This window comes from Protopterus annectens, chromosome 13.part0 (genome assembly GCF_019279795.1).
Source record: "Protopterus annectens isolate FY-2018-M chromosome 13.part0, PAN1.0, whole genome shotgun sequence".
Taxonomy (NCBI): Eukaryota; Metazoa; Chordata; order Ceratodontiformes; family Protopteridae; genus Protopterus; species Protopterus annectens.
In genome coordinates, this window is record NC_056747.1 from 677,697,893 (window position 1) to 677,720,671 (window position 22,779).

The following is a 22,779-nucleotide window of genomic DNA, read 5'->3' on the forward strand; positions in this document are numbered from 1 at the left end:
GCCCGTCAATAACTATTGCATCTTCCCTGTAAGATTCCAGTATCCCACCCCCACCCAGTGGTTCTAGTGACTAAGCTGCTATTCAGACTCAGGTCATCTTTATTCTCCTGTGCCACAAAGCTGGGGTAATGTTTTTGGGTTTTGTATATATCTGTGCTTTCGGTAAACGTTCACTTTAGTTTTTTCGCAGGCAGTGTAACTAAGGCCAGTTTAAGTGAATATTTTTGGCCAGTTTAAGTGAATATTTTTAAAGGTTGTGGACATACATGGGATGTAAATAAAAAAGTTACACATTGTACCAGATATGCTTTTAGCAAGTCAGCTTTCACTGACTTATGATCATTGGGTCATTGGTTATGATCCAGCAAAGCCTGACACAGCAAACCTCAGGAACAGCCTTTAACATGGCTTCTGAAGGAGGATGAACAAGTTCAGACCTTAAGTTTCAATGGATTATGATTGAAACCCAATGCGCCCATCTATGTGTGTGTGTGTGTGTGTGTGTATATATTACACACACACACACACACACACACACACACACACACACACACACACACACACACATACACACATATCTATCAGACCTGCTCATCTGAGGAAGCTCTGACAAGGGTGAAAGCACTCATCTCTTGTTTTAATTTAATAAACCATAGTTTAAACAAAAGCAATTTAAGCTTGAATCCTGTTTTCTTATTTTTAACAAGAATGCATAGTGATCTTTGATGCAGATCTTAAATAAGAAGTTGTGACACCAGTCTGTTTTAGTAATTCGTATGCAAATATCAAGAACAACTCATTCCTGTACAACTAGTATTCTGTTTTTGTTGATGTATTCTTCCTTAGGGAAAGTGTGTACTTACATAAGGCTGGAAAACCATATTTCTTTGGTACTAGGTTACATTGTCTATATATATATATATATATATATATATATATGGTTCCCTATTATATGATCGAAGACGCATTCTTTCAAATGCATCTTGATCAAACTTGAAAGCAGGAAATGGCGAAATACCAAAACGGCATATAAGCAAATTATTTGCCTGGGAAAGAAATCGCTTTGTTATTTTTCTGTTTTCGGCACTGTACTGCAATCTCAGAGTTGGTTACTTTATGCAATGTTTTAAAGTTTTTTTTTTCTTTTGTTTTCTTTTTTGGAACAGCGATTTGTTTTCCCTGGGGAAAAAAAAAATCATTGTTCTGAGTGTTCGGGATTGTAAGCTTTAGCTTACACGGGCTCGATAAATCACTGTTCACTTTTTTAAGCATTCACTGATTTAATATAGACCCTCTCTCTCTCTCTCTATATATATATATATATATATATATATATAGAGAGAGAGAGAGAGATAGAGAGAGAGAGAAGAAGATGGAAACAAACTAGAATAGCCAGAATAAAACCCACACAGATACAGGATGAACATACAACTTCATTGTAGACATATACTTGGAAGCCAGGCATGGACACTAGTCCCATGAGACAGACATGTCAGCTAGAGAGCCACCATAATGTTTATTTTGCCAGAGACTTTAAAGAAGGTCTCCAGTGTGGAAGACTAATGTGACTACAGAATGGCACATTAATATACACAGACAGGGCATGCTATAAAATGAAGTAAAACACTGCTCTGAAAAACCATAGTAAATATTTTCTCCTGAGTATGTAGCTCAGATATAGACATCATGTCTCAAAAAATGTACAGTCTGTGTAAACTATTCAGAGAAGGGCCAGACAGATTTTGATGGCTATATTTGGGCAGCAGAGATGTTGATGCATAAATTGTACATAGTAAAATAAGATGTGACAGAGTGGCATGATCTTTAATTATAATGAATGCATCTATCAAAATAGGAAAGAAGAGGCCCACATGACAGTACATACCTTTAAATTGCAAATGCTAAGGCAATTTCCTATAGTACAGGGTTTGATTCTCTCAGCCTTCATTTGCCTACTGTGTGACCTTTAGCAAGAGATTTACCCAGACAGTTCTTTGGGTTAATTGGGAAATTGGACTAGGATCCGTAGTTGTTTCTTGTACTGCATGCCTAGTAATTACCTATAAACAAATTTAGGGGCAGTGTAATGGAAGTGTTTGTTCACAGAGAAGATGGTAAAGCTTTGGAATAGACAATCACTTTGAACACTGAACATTAAGATAATAAGAATAAGAGCATAAAGGGCCCAGGTGTGGGTCTGAATATATTCAGGGGACATTGGAAAAGACGAGAGTTGTTAAAAGTTAGAAAATCTCTTATTGTTTTCACATTTCTGTGACTGCTATGCAGACAATTTGCTTAATTATGCAATAGGATAATTACAATCTTATAAATAACAAGAGTAGAATTCACCATTTATGCCACTGTCATTGGTTGGTTCAGGTTGTATTTTAGGTGCGTTCACACCAATCATTGTATGATGTTCCAGGACCTGAAGAGGTTGTTCTTAAATCAATGCAATTTTTTTTTTCAGTCAGTGTTAATTTGTTCTGAACCAGATAATAACCTTTGGAAGTTACTTTTTGTCACTCAAAAAATTATAAAAAGTCATTAGCAAATATTTTTAAAAAAGAGCACTGCAATTTGGCATTATGATGTAATTTTATGACCTGTAGCTGTACTTTTTTATTTCACAGTAAAGAAACAAAAAAGCAGAATGGAGTGGGAGTGATGCAGAAGTGTCTTTACTCTAACTTGTGTTGAAATCCTTAGGCAGTGCTCTTCACCCTTCAGCTTTGGCAATAAGCTGAGCAATTCTTCCCTGATAAGCCATTCTGTTCCCAAAGTATTTCTCTTTGTGTTGCTGACTATCCTGACCGCATTGTAGTGCTGACAGAAGGTGACAGCAGCCTGCTTTACACTGAGTAGCCAAGAACTCAGTGGAGTACAGCGTTAGATGTTCCAGATCTCGTTGCAATGTTTATCTGTCCGGCCTGTCCCAATATTTACTGGAGGTCTCAAATAAACACCCAGATCAATGGTAGTTATTCATTGTCAGGCTGAGAGAGAGTGCCCCAGCATACATACACATGAGCACACATTTACAAAGGAACATAGGTATCAATACCGCATAGCTGATTACCCCCAAGGAAAGCCATTAACCTTAGGCTGGAGTAGAAGGGTGATTCAGAAGGACTTACAAGTTGAAAGGTAAGACATTTGGTTTTTGCAAGCATGTTTATGGGCATTGTTGAAATAGTTTTAATCAATGAGTGCAGATACAGTTAATCTTATTCATTGTTGTAAGCTACGATTGTGTTATCATGATGTATAACTGCAACAATTTATTTCACTGCTTGGTTGTTTAAAAAATTCAGATCAGTAGTTTTACATGTCTTGTGCTCCTGTCAGGACAGGGAGTTTCTTTTAGGGGGGGGGGGAGGAAAAAAATTGAAATGCCTTAGGTTACATGTTAATATAATCCATTTCTGTCTTAGAATCCACTTTTATACCAAAAAAAGAACATCAACACATATTTTGTGGTCTAGATTTATAAACATTTTTGGTCATTTATCCATGACTTTTTTGTTGCTGCTCTCAGTCACTAGTATATGTAACATAGCATAAAAATGTATAAAGCTGGACTTATTTGTTGGTTCAGTCCCCAGTATAATCACTTCCATTAATACTATTTTTGACTGCATATCAGATGGTGAAGAGATGTAGTTTTATAGGATAAATCATATGGAATAAATTCAATCTGCTACAAAGGGAGCATAAAATAGTTATCATATGGGTACATTGCTTTTATGTTACTGATATGGCACACATTTACCTACTATTCTTACATGTAATTGATTTTTTTTATATTTCTTTCCAGTTTCACACGTACACGTGCACACACACACTAGGATCACTGCAGACTTCTTTAGGAACAGATTGTTTTTGTCTTGGAACCATCTTGCCATGAAAGCAGTAAGTCCACCCTTCCCTTATTGAGTGTGCAGTTTGAGGAATTTACCCTTGATGTAACAGTTCTATTAGAAAGAATATTGAATGGAGGAGAGTGGTGCACAAGCTATATATAAGACATACTGAGATTTGTATTTGCAGCATGCAAATATGCTACAGACTTCAAGCTCAGTGCACAGAAGTGAATGTACTTCAGGTGTGGGAAACATGTATGATGGGCCTATAAGCACAGGGTATGAAACTGCTGGGTTAAAGTTTAGAAGTGTGTCTGCCTGAGCCAAGCTGAGATTCATGACTTCTGTCTGTAGTGGTGCTACTGTTTTTTTGCTGATTTTTGCAGTCCTTCTCTGACATCTGCACATTAAAAATGCAGTGCTAGGGCATCTGCTATAGCACAGTGGCCATGATGTCAGTGTCCCCGCAATTAAAACGTAATGACCCTTTTGTCAGTGTAGTAGGTCTGCAGAGAAGGCTGCCATACTTATTACTCTTTATGTTGAAGAGCATCCTTAGAGTACTCTGTTCCTCTTCTTCTGGTCCTTTGATCATGGTCACCAGTGCTGTGAGGAGCAACCCTGCTCCTACACAGATGAACAGCTAGTGCTGATGGGTTCTTATTTCTTTACAGAACTTTTCTGCCATTTCATTGCAGTCTTGGTCTTGTATATGTGTGTGCGTGGTGTGTGGTGTGTGGTGTGTGGTGTGTGGTGTGTGGTGTGTGTGTGTGTGTGTGTGTGTGTGTGTGTGTGTGTTTGTGTGTGTGTGTGTGTGTGTGCACTCATTTTGTTTGGGCTGCTAAGAAATTTAATTTGCTGTGTGAAGAATATTTGGTTACGCAAAGTCCTATATAGTGGGATGTTTGCATTACAAAACAGCTGTAGTACTCCACTTTGAGCTGATAACCCCTTGTTAGTGACCTAATATGAAGTCATACTGAATGAGCAATATACATGAGACAGTAGTGAAGCTTTAGTGGAATTCTGTACAACCCAGAGGCATCAGGGGGTCAGATGATCTCTTGTATTTGTAGTTAAATTTGATTTTTACTTTGAAATGTGCAGATAATGTTGCTTTTCTCTCCCCAAAAACACACACACACACACACACACACACACACACACACACACAGTTTAAAACAAAATGTACAGAGAACCCAGGAAAGTAGCTAACTAGCATGGAAACAAATTAATAAACAAAGCAAGGAAACAGTAACAGTTAATGGAATAGAAGCACTGAAGAAGGGAGACGAGAGAGAGAGAGATTCAAAAAGTTCAGAAAGGATGTGTTGAAGTTTGGGAGATAATATTCCAAATATAGAAATTATATATAATTGTGTATGTCTCTGTGTGTGTGTGTGTGTGTGTGTGTGTGTGTGTGTGTGTGTGTGTATATGTATATATATATATATATATATATATATATATATATATATATATATATATATATATATATATATGTATATATATATATATATATATATCTATATGTGTGTGTGTGTGTGTGTGGTGTATATAAAACATTTTAGAGAGCTGTTACAAAATCACTAGATAATGGAAATTTCCCCAAATATTGTTCATATGGACTTGACAAAAGCATTTAGTACAATTCCACAGTCAGAAATCATACAGACTGAATAACTAAAGTTTTAATGGATACTTCATAAATCGACTCAACCATGGTTAAAAGCTGCAGAAGCTTGTATAAGAATCAAAAATAGTTTTTCCAAATATTTTTGCATTGACATGGGTGCTCCATGAGGCTCTGTATTGGGCAACTCTCTTTCATCCTCCACACTAACTCTCCCTTTTGCTATGTTCTTTACTCAACTAATCCACGACTTACTCTATTGCTTACAAGGTATACATCTCTCTTTATCCTAAACCTTTATTTCCTCAAGCTACAATGCCGATTCCTTTAGGATTCTATGAATTCATAGTATACTGCTATTTTCTGCCACATACTTACAATGACTCACTGTACAAAACTTTATATTTTGAACATACATCAAATTACATTTTATCCATCTGTAGAATTTTCACATAGATGAATGAACTCCTGAAGAACCCTGTATAATGTCTTTAGCAATGAAGTAGGTAACTTGTAAATATTTTTATGTATTGTTTAACACCTATATGTGATATTGCAAACTCTTTGCCATGAAATGGAAATGTGACTTGTATGTAATTTTATGCTGTGAAAGGAACTGTGTATACCTGGGACAAGGCTGCAAAGGGTTCAAGGACCAGCCTACCTACCCAGTTAATAAATACAGATAAATAAAGCAAACCAATAAAACTCTAGACCCAGCTCTGATTAAATGTTTTTATGACTACTATGTGGATAAGTAGTATATATAAAAAGTTACAGATAATATAAACACAGGTTGCATCATGTCACATTTCAGTGTTCAATATTTACTGAATCAAGCTTAATAGCCTTTTGTAGGCCTTCAAAAAGATTGCCATTTATAAGAGAAGAATCATAAACCCAGTTACCTACCCAGTCATTCAGTTGTTTCTTGAAAGTCATCAACTACTAACAAACCTTTTTCTGAATGGCAATGGATTCCAATATAAACCAGCTTGTCAATGAAAATATTTTTTTTAATTAGTATTAAAAACTAGGAACCCTCATAAGCCCATTGTTGTTTTTGGTGTCAACCGAATGAGATTCTATTTCAATTCCTAAGTTCACATCCAGTCTGTCATTATTATATATACATCTGTACATCAAGATGAAATCTCCCTTTATCAACCAATAATTAACAGAGGTTAAAGTGTTACTATTAAATTTATATAGTTCAGACCCTTTAGTTGTACGATTCTGCCTGATATAGCACTTCTGAATACTTTCTAACCATCTCACATAAGTCATGTTGTGACAAAAGGAGATACTGCCAGATCAGCTATCTGGAATTTTGTAAATATCTATATGTCATTTGTGAATATCAACATGATTTATATAAGATGCTTGTGTTACAACTATATTAGAACTGTATGTTGTGTATATCAAACTAGGTTTGTAAAGACATACATGTTAAAAACATACTTTATAAAGTGCTTGTGCTTAAAATGTAAACACAGTGGGCCTACTGGATGAGAACAGAAATGTACATGCACCTATTGTAACTGTTTAAATGTATATATTTTAACAGTGGAAACTGGAATACAGGAGGATAACTTCAGAAAAATAGCTGAAATTAAATTGATTTATGGCTACGCAATAGAAGATGGTATATTTCAGTTTTCAGTGAAACAAGAGAATTAGAGTCTGTGCTGAGAAGCTTTCTGTATTGTCTTCAAAGCGAACTAATTACTACTTCTGAAAGTATGAAGGAATGCAATTGCTTTATGACTTCCAGCATCTGCCAAAGATGTGAGGTCTATGTATTTTCACAGGTAGATGGTAAATACTGCCATTTCTCCTGCAATAGAGTCAGATGACAAGAAATGATGTCATTCTGCAAGCTATCACAGCAGTAATATTTGAGATATTAATTTGAGAACTCTCTTAGAGAGACAGGGCATTCTGTATTCTGGCTTGGACCTGACAAGAACCATTCACCACAAAATCTGTCTTGCTCTATAGTAAGTTACTAGGGAATAGTATAATTCTCTTAGATATAGTCAAGAATATAGTGAAGCTTATCTTAGATATTTTTATTTATTTATTATTTGTATTTATTTATTTGAGACTATCCTGCAATGTTGTTTTAAATATTTACTGTGGTTTTGAACTCTGATATCACTGTGAATATATACTGAGTATTTTCTTGTTCTTTTATTATTTATTATTAAATATATTTAAACATTTCATCGTGGCTGATCTGTGTAGAGATATTTAAGTTTTGAGAGTGCATGCATATTCATTTGGTGACACTGTGTGGGTCACTCCTAATAGCCTTGCTCTTGGTCAAACTACCATTTGCATTAATATTAATATTACACAGTAATATTGCATACCCTTTATTAAGGACCTTAAAGTAGCTGATAAGGAGTTGATGGGTGGCAGTGGTAACTATCTTATAGTCTGGGCAGAAAGGGTCATAGCTAGTAAACCTGTGCCAGGTTCTCCTAGGTGTGTGTGTGTGTGTGTGTGTGTGTGTGTGTGTGTGTGTGTGTGTGTGTGTGTGTGTGTGTGTATGTGTAAATCAAAGCTCAAAGAGTGTGTGTTTCAGCTACTTGGGCAGGGACACAAAGCACTGGTTGAACAGAGAGGGTGCTGGTAGGTCTTGGCTTGGTCACTGAGCTGAGATCGCAACTCTATAGCTCTGCCAGTGGGGAGTCTTATTTGGAATATGGAGAAAGAGGGAGAAACCAGCCCCAGACTGACTGTGGTCTCTGTGTGCTCTTAAGGGAAATTGCACTTGATGTAGAGAGCTGCATCTGGAAATACTGTGTTTGTACTTGTCATCTTCTCAGTGAATGTCCCTCCATGTTGCCAGTGGTGAGGATTGAGGATCCTTCATTACTGGACAAGTGGTGGGGCATCACACGTTATAAGAAAAAAACACAGCACAATATTCAGTATGAGGCCTCACCATTGACTTATAAAGAGCAATTAAGATAGACATATCCCTACTTACACTTGAGTGGTGAATGTCTTTTGTTACCGTATAACATCTCCTAATAACAGCCCCTAGATTATCTTCAAAGGTAAGGTCTCAGTCAATTAACATTTCTAAGCCCCTTTTAGTGTTCACACTTTTCAAGATAGTACTATTCAAGTATAAGAAGAAGTTAAGATTGTTAGGACCAAAAATAATTGCTTTTGTTTTATTAATTTTTATTAAAAATCAATGCAATTTCTTTAGGACCAATGCTGTAAAAGTCTAGGAGTCTACACAAAAAACTTCATTCCCTAGAAGCTGTCTTCAACCTAGAGAATGCTGATGTCTGTGCAGTCACTGAAACAATGGTTTAAAGTCACGGAGAGAACACATACAGTGCAAAGTTATAATGCCTTCCACACATTTAGACCAGCTGCCACACAGACAGGGACTAAAGGTGGAGGTATCACTATTTACATCAAAAATAAATATACCTCAAGGCTGGTCAAACAGAACAATGCACTTGAGCTACTCCATGATCAAATCACCATAGGCAAAATCCAATACCCCTTCCTTGCAAGCTATAGGTCCCCCTCTATGACCCAGGAAACCAATACCATGTATTTAAACTTACTGGAAACATTCACCATCCAATCCAATACCATATTCTTGAGCAATTTTAATTACCCCACTATTAACTGGGAATCGTATGACACCAAATGTTCAGGCACAGAGATTCTTGCATTTTGTAAACACAACCCCCCTTGACCAGATTGTCAATGCACCAACCAGGGGTGCAAACATATTGAATCTGGTCCACACTAATATGGGAGAGTGATACATACCCCCTAGTATAAAGTCTTCCCTGGTCAGGTCAGACCACAAAATGGTCCTCTTTGAAGTAAAAATAAAACATGGACCCCCAGCTCACCCTGGAATATTCAGGAACTACTCTAAGGCTAACTTCCTGCTATTAAGTGATAATCTGGCAAAATATCAAGCCCCCCCATAAACCCCTGAAAACACTGCAGCCTATGCAGAACTGATCATAAAAACCCTACACAAGAATGCTAATAGCTGCATAGAGGTAGCTGTTCCCCTTGAAATAAATACAGAACTGACTCAAAAACAATCCACCTTGGTGGAATCACAAAATCAATAGATTGTATAACAGAAGGAAGAAAATCATGGCAAAAATTAGGAGGTGCAGCACCCAACAGGATAAAAGCAGTCTCATCAAACTAAACAAACAACTCAGAGGACAAATAAAGTCTGACAAAGCCAAATTTTAGGTAAATTTGGCCTCCTAGGCCAAGGACAACCACAAGGCATTCTTTAGCTATGTCTGCAACCTCAAAGGCAATACAAAATTGTGTGCAGAGCTCATTGTAAATGGAGCCATCTATACTGAGCCAGAAGATATAGCAAACTACTGGCCGACAAATTCAGCTCCAACTTTACCCCCCCCCCCAATCTTCCCTCAGGAAATGCCATCAACTATAACTCTCCCGCTATCACTAAGGAACAGTTCATTAATGATCCCTCTAAGGCCAAGAACACTGCATCAGTGGACTCAGACAATATCCCAGGATGCCTTCCAAATAGCATGAAACATGACCTATCAGGCCCTCTGGAACGGCTATTTAACTATAGCCTCCAAACTGACTTCATGCCTCATGAATGGAAAGCAGCAAGAGTCATCCCTCAGCACAAAGGTGGGCCATCTACAGACCCATAAGTCTCACTAGTCTTATATGCAAAGCCATGGAAAGAATTACCATGGAAATGATCAATAATGATATAGTAAACCTCTAAATACTGGACACAACCCAGTTTGGTTTCCCAAAGGGAGGTTATGCCTACTCAACCTGGTGGACTTCTTTGAGAAGGTCACCAAAGCAATGGATAAGGGCAAAATACTTCACCCTTCCTACAATGATCTGGCCAAGACATTTGAAACAATACCCCACTCGGGTATTGTTGACAAACTCAAGAGATTATGTACAAACCTGTATTACACTTAGTGGATAGCCAACTAGCTCACAGACAGGACCCAGGAAGTTAACATTGGAGAGTCCACCTCTACAAAGAGGCCAGTCACAAGTGGAGTCCCTCAGGGATCAGTCCTTGGACTGCTCCTTTTTGGCATTTACTTCTCTGAAGTCAAGGCCAATGTCAGTGGTCTCTGGTTAAATTTGCAGATGATTGGAAATTAGTAGCTGTAATTGAATCCAACATTGACACAAATATTCTCCAGGAAGGGCTGACACAGACAAACAACTGGTGTTAGAGCCATGGACTAAAACTAAATGAAAAAAAAGCATAATAGTATCCTTCTGGAAGTCATCCACCCCAGTAACTATCATATTGATAACACAACTGTTAGAATTCACCCAGTGGTCAAATACTTAGGAAGACACATAGGCAGTAATCTAGCCTTTGACCATCACATGTCTACAGTAGTGAGGAAATCATTCTATGCTGCACAGCTTATAAACAATAGTGAGGACATCATTCTATGCTGCACAGCTTATAAACAAAGGTAAGGCATCTAGGTCCAAGGAAGTCATTGTACTCAGCATTCATCAGACCTATCATTGAGTACATTGTCCCCTTTGGTATGTAGCTAACCAGGCATATCCAACAAATGGAATGTCCACAGAGGTTCCTCACTAAAAGAATACAGGGCATAAGTAAAATGTCCTATGCAGACTGCCTCAAGACTCTATCCCTGTATTTTGTCTCCTAAAGACTGTTGGGGGAGTGCTATGCCTGGCATACAGGGCATTGTTAGATCCCACTCTGATGGACTTCCTTCATATCCACAAAACAAACAGCACCAGAATTACCCATATTAAACATGTAAAATTTGCCTTTGATATAAATAGGACCTGCTGGAGAGATAGGTATGTATTCCAAAGACTACCCCATCTATGGAACAGGCTCCCCATCCATGTGAAGCACAGCTGCTCCCTAACCCAATTCAAGTGCAACTTGGACAACTGGATGGGGAACATAGGTTCATAGTTAGGTTCATAGGTAGGTACTAGGCTATCGGCCCTGGGGCCTATATAAGCCTAGCCAAAAAAATGTTCCCTGGCTTTCGCCACCCAAGAAAATTATTTTCTGTGCCCCTGTCAAGCAGTGCCACAGAAGTGATCCCTGGGGTGAATTTTCTATTTCCCATCCAGTCATCAAGATTTTCTTAAAGAGGGCCAATGAGGAGCTTTGCTTGACATGAGTGGGTAGTTTGTTCCAGAGTATGGGAAGTCTCTGGGACAGGAATCTATCCCTCCAGCATGTTCTGTTTATTGTGGTGACAAGGGTTAGGTCCCTGGAGCATGTAGTTCAGAGATATTTGGATTTCTTTAAGTGTAGCATGTCCAACAGCTCTGGGTTTGACATAGCTTTGTATGTTAGGCAGAGATTGCCCCTGATTAGGCGATATGCTACAGAGTAGAGCTGCAGTTTTTTGAGATGGTCTGCGTATGGTATCTGTTTGAGGCTGGTGATCCTCTTTGTGAGGTATTTCTGTGGCCTTTCCAATTGTTTTAGGTGTCTTGTGAGATGCATGCCAAACAGGGCATTGTACTCTATAATGGGTCTGATGAGGGATGAGTAGAGAGGAGCAATGACCTCCTTTTTTCTAGAGGAGAACCCTTTTGTGATGAGGTGTGCCATGTAGAAGGATTTCCTGACTACTATGGCAATGTGGTTATCAAAGGTGAGACTACTGTCCACCTGTGTCCCGAGGTCTCTTATCACACTTGCAGTGTTTAGTGAGCTGCCGCCTGTGTGGTAATTCATGGGTGCCCAGTTTTTCCCAAAGGGGATGACAATGCACTTCTTGGCATTGAGCTTGAGGCCATGACTTTGTTACCAAGCATCTGTCTCTGTGAGGCCCTTTTGTAGAATGTCTACATCATTAGGTGATTCTGTTATGGCTTGCAGTTTGCAGTCATCTGCCAAAGACCTTCTGTGTTGGCCTGCAATTTAGAGAAGTAGATGCCGAACAGGAGAGGACCCAGGACCGAACCCTCTGGTACTCCACTCGTCACTAGTCTGAAGTCGGACTTGGAGTCGGCTATTTTTACTGTGTGGGTTCTGTCATCTTGTGGCATAGGGATTTATGCCCAGTTTAGTGAGTTTATCTATAATTGCTGAGTAGGGGATGGTATCGAAAGCCTTGGCAAAGTCAAGATAGGCTGTGTGCACTACCTTGCCCTCATCTATGGCTCTAGTGACTGCTTCAAAGAAGTCAAGTCAGGTTTAGTAGACATGATCTACCTTTTACAAACTCAAACTGAGTGGGGTCCAGGGTTTGGAGGTTACCTGTGTCTTTGTTTATAAGCTCCAAGATGATACATTCCATGGCCTTGCAGAACAGGCTCATCAGGCTAATAGGGTGGTAGTTTCCAGGGTCCATGGTGGCACTCCCTTTGTGGAGAGGGATAACCATCACTGTGCACCATTCAGTAGGCACATAGCCTGAGGTGAGGCTATGACTGAACATAGTACTTAGGTGGGGTCCCAGTTCGTTCTGTAGTTCATGCAGTACGCGGCCTAGGATGTTGTCTGGTCCCATGGATGCCGTGCTCTTGGCTTTGGAGAGTGCGGTCTTTACTTGTTCATCCGTAACTACAGGGGCTTTGCAGTCTTCTGGTATTAAGATGGGTCCTTTGTAGGGTTAGAGGGAGGTAAAGTTAGCACTGAACCTATCTGCCAGGATGTTGGCAATATCGGTTGGTCCTGTATATTTAGTGCCATTGTGCTGTAGCTCAGAGCTGATCTGAGTGTTGCCATTGAAATTCTTGACATAGTTGTAGAATGCTTTGTAGTTGTCTTTGGAATCAGTGGCAATTTTATTTTCATAACTGGCTTTGGAGGATTTTATGAGGGATCTCAGCTTCTTGCTGAGGCTGACCAGGGAGTTCCTCCAATCTTGGGATTTTACTTTTTTTTGCAACAGCTTCTTCCTTCTGTTGTAGTTTGTTTATAGCAGGGAACCACCAGATTGGCTTCCTTTTTTGGAGGATAGCATCTTGGTTTTGTTGGGGATGGCAGCATCCATGCAATCGTGTCTGTGCTTATACAGTGCATTTGTGTAAGATTCAGCAGTCGTACCTCTATTTTCCATCTGCATGGGTGTCGTGAAGTTTGTCAGTTCTGTCTTAAGAAGCATGAAGTTTGCTTTGGAGTAGTTTTTGACAGTGATTTCCTTAATGGGGGGAAAATCATCCCTGGCTTGACACCTATGTCACTAATGGACACAGACAGCCTGTAAATGGTTCATCTCCCGGACCCCTGCTTGCACTTATCAAGGGTACCAGAACTTGTCAGAGATTTGGGATGCATGACTAGGCTTAAAAAGTGCCTTGTGATCATTAACCTAGTAAGCACATGTGAACCTAAACATACAGAAAGACGTGTAAGTTGAAATGATCATGCACAGGTGTCACTATAGCAACTTTAGTATTGTTGACAAATTTATGAATCCATATCCTACCAGAAGATGGAAAGTCATAACGTAAAAACCGAAAACAGATAAGGTCCCAAAATGGATCCCTGAGACACTCCCACTTTCAAACTCTTACTATCAGAAAATGTATTCTTTAGTCCAATCCTATAACTTCTGCCTTTCACCCATTCCCCATATCATCTAATAGGATAAAATGAAAATGAGCTCATTTCATTATAGCTAATATTTGATAAGGAGGAATGGAATCAAATGCTTTTAGAAGGTCCAAATATGCCACATTGATAGTCCTTGATCCAAAGTTTCCCAGACCACTTGCTAAAAGCTAACCAAATTAGTTAAACAAGCTCTACCTTCCATAAAGCCATGTTGATAAATATCTATCCCATAAAGCCCTCGCTTTACAATCTAATCACACAAACTATGTTCAAAGCATTTGCCTAGTATGCAGGCAAGGCTAATTGTTCTAAAATGATCAACTCATATTAGAGCCCCCCCCACCATTTATCAGCGCAGCAATAGGTTCTTTCCAAGATGGTAGAACTAATGCATTGATTAAGGATTCCTGAAAAAGATATAGCAAACTAGGCCACATAAACTCAACTATATTTAATAGAAAATGTCCATTTTAACCATCTGGTCAAGATGTAGACTTGGATTTAATAGATTTTAATATTTTTAAAAATGAAATCTCATTGATCACTAGAGAAGGGCCTTGCCCATGGGGCAGACCCTGATTCTTATAAGTATTAGTAATACTTCTAAAACCATCAAATTTGTCTGCAAAAAGAGATACCAGTAAACAAGATGCAAGTAAATTAGGGTTTGACACTATCTCCCTATTTTGTTCTATTGAAATGTCAGATTGATTTTTACACTTATAATTTGTTAAATACTTAAATAATATTGTCAACTGAAGAGTCACCAGACACTTTTCATATTTTAATCTACTGGTCAGCACCAATTTCCTGAAACTCTGCCTTGCCATAGTATATCTGGATCTGTTTACCAGATTTGCCCACCTTCTAAAGATATCCCAAAATTGATTCTTCTGTTTGCTTTTTACAGTTTGTATGACCACCAAGGATATTTTCTAATAGTCCCATAACCAGCCACCATTGTGACATAGTTATGTGCTATTTTCCTTACAAATTTGTAAAAAAATATCCCAGGACTCCGATATGAATTTGTGCATTAAATGACTTTCTGAGTCCCAAGATTTGAATTCATTTTTAATTCCCATATAGTCAGCTTTACAGAAGTCCCTATGTGCAAAGAACCTTTCACATTCTTTAATGCGCTCTTCCAAGAAATGCACAAATGATCAGAACTGTCTGCAAGCAATAAATCAGTGCTCAAGATCACGATGATTCTTCACCCAGACTGTATTCAAGATGTTTGCTTTCCTAGTTTCTTTGTTTACCACTTGATTATATCCACAATTTCTATTGAATTCCACTAACTGCCCAAAGGCCATTTGTTATTTTCTATTAACCCCCCCCCCCCCCCCCATCCACACCAGGGGCTCTTAAATCGCTACCTATTTTTTAATTGTCACTTAATATAAATGAGTGCAAAGTCTTAATGAAATTCTCTCTTTCTTCCATACCTCTCAACCTCTAAGCACAAGAAATCTGTGCAAAGCTGAAAACAATGGGGGTACAAAGGCCAAAGAATATGGACAATTTTTAAATATTGTTCTTAGAAACTTAGAAAGTTGCTATAATAACATGTTTTGTATTGGCATGTATTTCTGAAGGGTATAAAGTCTGAAACTCAAATGTTCACCATTATTTAGAGACGTCAGTCCTCAATACTTTGCCAGAAAGCTACACATTTTATGAGAAATAGACCAAAATTATGAGGCAAAAATCTGGAAGTTGTGTGAAAATCTGGACAGTTGAGAGCTATGCTTTCTCTGTCCTTTGAGAGGGGCTCTATAGAACAGGGCAACCTTGCACTGATTTTTCCTTATTTTTATACTCATTTCCTAGAATCTCATTTTCTAAATCCTTATAAAAGGGTATGGAAGGTAAGCTATCCTTGACATATATTGAAATACCACCCCCTTCTTACAACTCTTATAAGCGTTAAGCCTTCTTGCATTGATCATGAAACATCCTAATTGAATGCCTTGCAGGTATGTGCAGAAGTTAACAAATTGTAGGGTGCTACACAGGGAAAATAATAACTAATGCCAGTATACTATCAATGGGAGCATCTTAACAGTAGCCCAAGAATATAAAAAATAAGAGTATTAGTGACTACAAGTGACTAGTACACTTAAGTTTATAAAGAACTAAGAGTATTAGTGACTACTAGTGACTAGTGCATTTACGTTTATAAAGAACTAGGAGTATTAGTGACTACTAGTGACTAGTACACAAGTTTATAAAGAACTAAGAGTATTAGTGACTACTTGTGACTAGTGCATTTAATTTATAAAGAACTAGGAGTATTAGTGATTACTAGTGACTAGTACACTTAAGGTTATAAAGAACTAAGAGTATTAGTGACTACTAGTGACTAGTACATTTAAGTCTATAAAGAACTAAGAGTATTAGTGACTACTAGTGATCGATACATTTAAGTTTATAAAGAACTAAGAGTATTAGTGACTACTAGTGACTAGTACATTTAAGTCTATAAAGAACTAAGAGTATTAGTGACTACTAGTGATCGATACATTTAAGTTTATAAAGAACTAAGAGTATTAGTGACTACTAGTGACTAGTGCATTTATGTTTATAAAGAACTAGGAGTATTAGTGACTAGTACACACGTTTATAAAGAACTAGGAGTATTAGTGATTACTAGTGACTAGTACACTTAAGGTTATAAAGAACTAAGAGTATTAGTGACTACTAGTGACTAGTACATTTAAGTCTATAAAGAACTAAGAGTATTAGTGACTACTAGTGATCGGTACATTTAAGTTTATAAAGAACTAAGAGTATTAGTGACTACTAGTGACAAGTACGTTTTGGTTTTGGCGTACATATGAATGTTACACCAAGGAAATGTCATTTTATGATCAGGTCAATAGTAAGGATTGTTACTTCAAGGAATATAAATTTTCTTTTACCCCTATTCAAATCTATGATAGTCAATATGACACCGGATTTTGTATGCTTTCCACTGAGAATACAGATAAGCAAACAGTAAAGAAATACTACGCAAAACAGATATACAGTTTGAAGAATAAACCCTGCAGGGAATGATTTGTCATATTGAAGCTTTTTTCAATTTCCAATAGATTAATAAGAATAGATTTAAGGTCTAGAAAGATGAAAAGCTGTGATGCACACTAGGATTGGAATTTTTGAGTCACCACAAGGTGACTAGGAATAACAATAATTTACTGTATGTGGGTGGATTTAATACATATGTTAAAAGACATTACTTACAATACCATAGTCATAAGAGCATGGAGCTAAATTTCAATAACTATCAATCTCTCTGACAATTTAAGTGCATTCAGAACACCTTTAGGTGAGTATTACAGAGTGAGAGTTTGTGATTAGAACAGCAGGGATAGGACTCTTCAGATGACATGATTATTCGCTCATGAGCCTAAAAGACACTGAAACAAGCAAGTGAAATTAGTGACAGAGTACACAAGGCTGTGTACAAGGCTTTGAGGAAGAGGCAAAAGGTAAAAAGTCCAACTGGTTACACAGGAATGTGATACAAACCTGGCAAAAGTGAGGGTTTCCAAGAGGGAAATAGAATGGGCTGGGAGGCACAGTACAAAGAGACAGTGGAGTAAGGTGGGGGGGGCAGTAAAAGCACAAGCTAAAATGGAGTTGGCAGAAGGAATCAAGAAGGGGAATAAAGGCTTTTTAATGTATATAGTAGGAAAAGTGAAAAGAAGGCCCAGACTGGGGAAAAAAGCAGAGGTATTGAACAAATGTTTAGCTTCCATCTTAGGTTCCTAGATAAGTACTAGGCAATCAGTCTACAGACCATTACTAGCTTAGCCAAAAACCCTATTCAGGAGTTCCCTCTAGCCTCAAACAAGGCAAGGCAAGACAAACCAGGGGAACATCTGAGGCTGCCCACCTAATTATCTAGGTTTACCTTGAAGGTGACAAGTATGCTACTCTGCTTGATTTATAGTGGAAGTTTGTTCCAGACCTGAGGGAAAAAATTGGGATATGAATCTATCATGCCAATGTGTCTTATTTATCTGCTGTTGAAGATTTAATTCATTTAACAGTGTCTATGAGGTACCATTATTTCTATGAAGGAATAGGAGGTCAAACAGGGTTGGATCTTTCATGGCTCGAAAGGTTAGGCACAGATGTCCAAGGAGGCGTCTGTAAGAGACTGAGCACAGAGAAAGGGCTGACAGTCTGTCCTGATAACTAAGATTTCTGAGGACACAGAACTTTTTAGTTCATGAAGAAAAACATAGGAATGGTGCTCATGCTGTGAAAGACATAAAACAGAATGATAGCCTGATAAACCTACCAACATAACAAAACAAGCAAAGTAAAATATGAAGGTGTTGTTGATCAATGATAGGAGCTTGAACAAGAAACTCCTCTCTCTACATGCCCTTCTCACCCTGGAAAACTTTAACATCTGTATAGTGACTGAAACATGGTTTACATTAGCAGTGAGCTCTCCAGCTGTGCAGGGCTATAATTGCTTCCACACGTTTAGCCCATATACTGCGCTGGTGGGGAAAAAAGGTGGAGGTCTATCAGTCAACATTCAGAAGAGACTCATATCAAGGCTAGTAAAGCAGCATGATGCAGTAGGGCTTCTTCATGTCCAAATAACCATCAGAAACATCACACTGCATATAATAACTAGTTATAGAACTTCCTCTATGACAAAAGAAAGCCATAAGCATATCTACAGGAACTAGAGTCACTCATTATTACACCTAATACCATTTTCCTAGATGATCTTAACTATTTAACTATAGACTGCGAAACCTACACCACCACTAGTACACAAGCACAAAGATTCCTGGACTTTGTCAAAATAAATGCCCTGGGACAATTAATCAAAGTACCCACCAGGGGGAATATCATCTTGGATCTTGTCCTTACCAGTATGGGAGCATCTTGCACCATACCTCATACTCAAGGTACCTTTAGAAATTTCTTTAAGTCAAACTATGTACTCCTAAGTGAGTGATACATTGGCAAGCTTTAAATCCCAACCAAACCCAGTTAACTTCCCTGAATACTCAGAAATGAACAACAACACACTAAAACAGCAAGCAAACAGCTGCACAGGAAAAAGTGCAGGGGAAATCACAGAAATAAAGCCACATTGTGGAACCATAATATCAACAAGCTTTATAATAAAAGGAAAATAATTTTCACCAAAAAAAAGAAGAGTAATTCCCAGAATGTTAGAGTCCTTGTCATTGAAATAAATAACTCAGGAGCTCAATAAAATCCACCAAGCTAAATTTGAGGATAAAATAGGTACATAAGCCAAAGACAATCACAAGGCATTTTTCAGTTATGTTCATCATCTCAAAAGCACAATGCAGCAATGCACTGAGCTGATAATAAATCATGTTCCCTACACTGAGGCTGAAAACATAGCGAACCTACTGGCCAATAAATTTAGCTCTAACTTTACCCTTCTCCCATCCATCTGTCCCTCAAGATATACCAGAAACTGGCTCACCTCCAACTATCACACAAGACCAAGTCCTAAAAGTGCTATGAAAAGCTAAAAGTACTGCATCAATAGGTCCTGACAATATCCCTGGATGCATCTTAAATAGTATGAAGCACAATTTAGCCACACCCCTAACAACACTGTTCAATCTCAGACTTCATACAAATTTTGTACTAAGTTAATGGAGAAGAGCTACAGTCACTCTCCTGCATAAGGAGGACCTTCCACAGACCCAGGCAATTACAGACCCATGTGTATGATCAGCCTCATATGCAAAATCATGGAAAGACGTATCATAGAATTAACCAGGACATAGGAAACCTCCAAACACTGGACCTACCTCAGTTTGGATTCAAGGGCAAGTCATGCTTACTCAGTCTGTTTGATTTTTTTGAAGAGGTCTCCAAAGCAATGGATGAAAGCAAACTGGTACACACCACATATCTCGACCTGGTCATAACTTTTGACACAATTCTCCACTTAGTTATAGTAGAAAATCTAAATAAACTGGGAATAAACCCCTATGTTGCCTGGTGGATTGCCAGCTGGCTCACAGATAGGACACAGATAATCAAAATATGGGAAGTTACCTTCACAAACAGACCAGTCACCAGTGGAATCCCCCAGGGTTCAGTGTAGGGTCCTCTCCTGTTTAGCATCTACTTTTCTGAAGTAAAAGCCAACACCAAAGGGCTCTGGCTGACTAAGTTTGCAGATGACTGCAAGCTAGGAATAGTCATTGAATCGCCAAATGACTTAACCATTCTGTAAGAAAGTTTGCCTCAAATAAATATTTGTCGTCAAAATCACAGTCTGAAACTAAATCCCAAAAAATGCATTATTGTACCTTTTGGAAATCCTTAACCCCAGGGTACTCCCACATTGACAGTACGCACGCATGGTTTGAAATGTATAATGCTTGCAACTGAGATTGTGTCGCTGTAGTTTATTGTCATTTATATTAATTTAACATAGCCTATGTTATACATGATAATTTAATAAAGATGTTTCTTGTTAAAAAAAAAAGTTGACCCATTTGTTTGGATTTGGAAACTTATGTGGGCAGTGACCTAACTTTTAACCAACATGAGTGTATTGTTGTAAGAAAGCCCTTCTATATTGCACAGCTTATAAACAAAGGCATTATGTCTAGATCTAGGAATATCATTGCCCCCCTTTACTCAGCCCTTATTACACAAATCATTGAATATAATGCCCCTTTGGCATATATCTGTCCAGATACATGCAACAACTGGAGCACCCATAGAGATACCTTACTAAAAGGATACTAGGCCTTAACAACATGTCCTGCATGAGCTGGCTCAAAGCCCTGTCACTATACTTGGTATCCTCAGACTGCTAAGGGATGACCTGTGTTTGGCACATAAGGCATCCTCTGACCCATTACTGATGGATTTACTGCACATCAGCAAGTAAAATGGCATCAGTAATATTCTGTCTAGGGAGCTAAACCTGTTCTGCAACATCAACAGAATGGTTTTAGATGGGCTGGTATATTTCACAGAAGATATGCTGCTGTGGAACAGACTCCACACACACATAAAACAAAGTTCATCCCTGTCCATTTTCAAGTGTAACTTAGATCTATGGATGTGAAACAAAAAATTTACCCCAGGACTGATCCTGTACTACTAATAAACAATTGTAGCTCCTAATTGCTTTATCCTATGCATGAGTCCCATTAATTTATCTATGGTATGACCCCACTTATTCTCATTAGGCGTAATATATAATTATCAACCATGGGATGGGTAAGGCCAATCTATAACCAAGTGAGATAGGTTATTTTGAGCACAAAAAAGGAAAATTGGCTAGGCTTACAATGGTCCTCAAGGCTGGCTAGCCTAGTACTTAGGAACAGGTGAATAGTGACAGCACTGGACAAATATCATGATAAAATGGGAGGAGCTCAAGAGGAAAAAGCACAGGGACAAGAGGGGCTGCATTTCAGTGCCCTCAAGAATGTGACCAGAGTGCTCGCAGATCCCCCTGTGATATAGATCTTCAATAAGTATAGAAGTTTCTGAGCACCAAAAATAGTAAATATTGCATTATTGGTGCTTCTGAGGACCAAAAGATAGCAAATACTGCATCCTTTGTGCAATGAGGTAGTGGAGTGAAAAATATAGGGAAATACAGGCCTATTAGCCTAACAACAGAGGAAGAGAAAGTATTTGAGAAAATTCTGATGAAAGTTACTTTTCTAAAAGACAACAACCTCTAGAACCACAGTAAACAAGGGCTCAAAACTGGAAATGAGGCGATTATGTTAAATTTTGCAATTTTAGAAGTTGTAACATCTGTTTATGGTAAAAATTATAATCGAAGTACTGCTTGACTAGAGGGAATATATTTGGCAGGTATTACTGGATACATGTAATGCTCCAGAACTGAATGAGATGGACATTTTTTTTTTAATATTTTTAAAGTGGAGGGGCTTAAATGTTGATCAGCTGACTAAATCATGTGACATGTTTTTACCTATTTATGCACTATGTTACTGAACATTTCACAATATGAAGTCCCTGTGATGGAAGAAAGTGCATAATGTGATTTTTTGTGGAGAAAATAGTGTAATAATGAGTTGTGTTTTTATCACCCTGTGGATTGTATTACCTTGAGGATTTTATACCTGAGAACAGGATTATCATCTTCACAGGATATGCAAAGATAAATGTAACAGTAGATGATAGGGAGAAGAATTGTCTGAGGGTACATTTGGAAGGCTGATCAAAATGGTAGGAAGGTGCCATTTGTGGTTTATTGCAGTTAAATACAAGATATTTACTTGGTAGTAGCGGAGACATTCTGTCCAGTCTAGATGGAGAAGATAATGTGTACTTTAGCGTACCCCTGAGGGTGCAGTTTTGGAGATGGCAATAAGTAAGAAGGACAGTAGTCAGCACTGACTTTGACACCACCACTGATGACCACAGGGGTGTGGTTTATTTTTGGGACAGTCATGCAGAGGATCTAAATGTTGAAAATGGGACTGGACTTCAGAGGAGCACACCTCAGAGAGATGTAGTAAAGTCCATACATGAAATGGTAGGAAGGGATGGTCTGACAAATGAAGGATCTGTGCAGTGATCTACAGCAGGATAAGTGACAGTAATGAATGCCTCTGTCAAACAGATGAACTAAAATTGATTGCTAGATATTCTGTTGGCTT

General features: G+C 38.2%; 1 protein-coding gene across 2 annotated transcripts in view; it reads left to right on the forward strand.

Annotated features, from left to right (window-relative positions):
- Positions 1–2,824: 2,824 nt before the first annotated feature.
- Positions 2,825–22,779, forward strand: part of SERPINF2 (serpin family F member 2) — a 606,479-nt gene continuing 586,524 nt past the window's right edge. The window contains exon 1 of one of the 2 annotated variants that reach the window (XM_044054366.1): positions 2,825–3,150. In XM_044054366.1, the coding sequence (XP_043910301.1) occupies positions 2,978–3,150 (173 nt within the window). In that variant the 5' untranslated portion in view covers positions 2,825–2,977. The remainder of the gene's footprint in view (positions 3,151–22,779) is intronic. The other variant, XM_044054365.1, reaches the window with a different exon arrangement.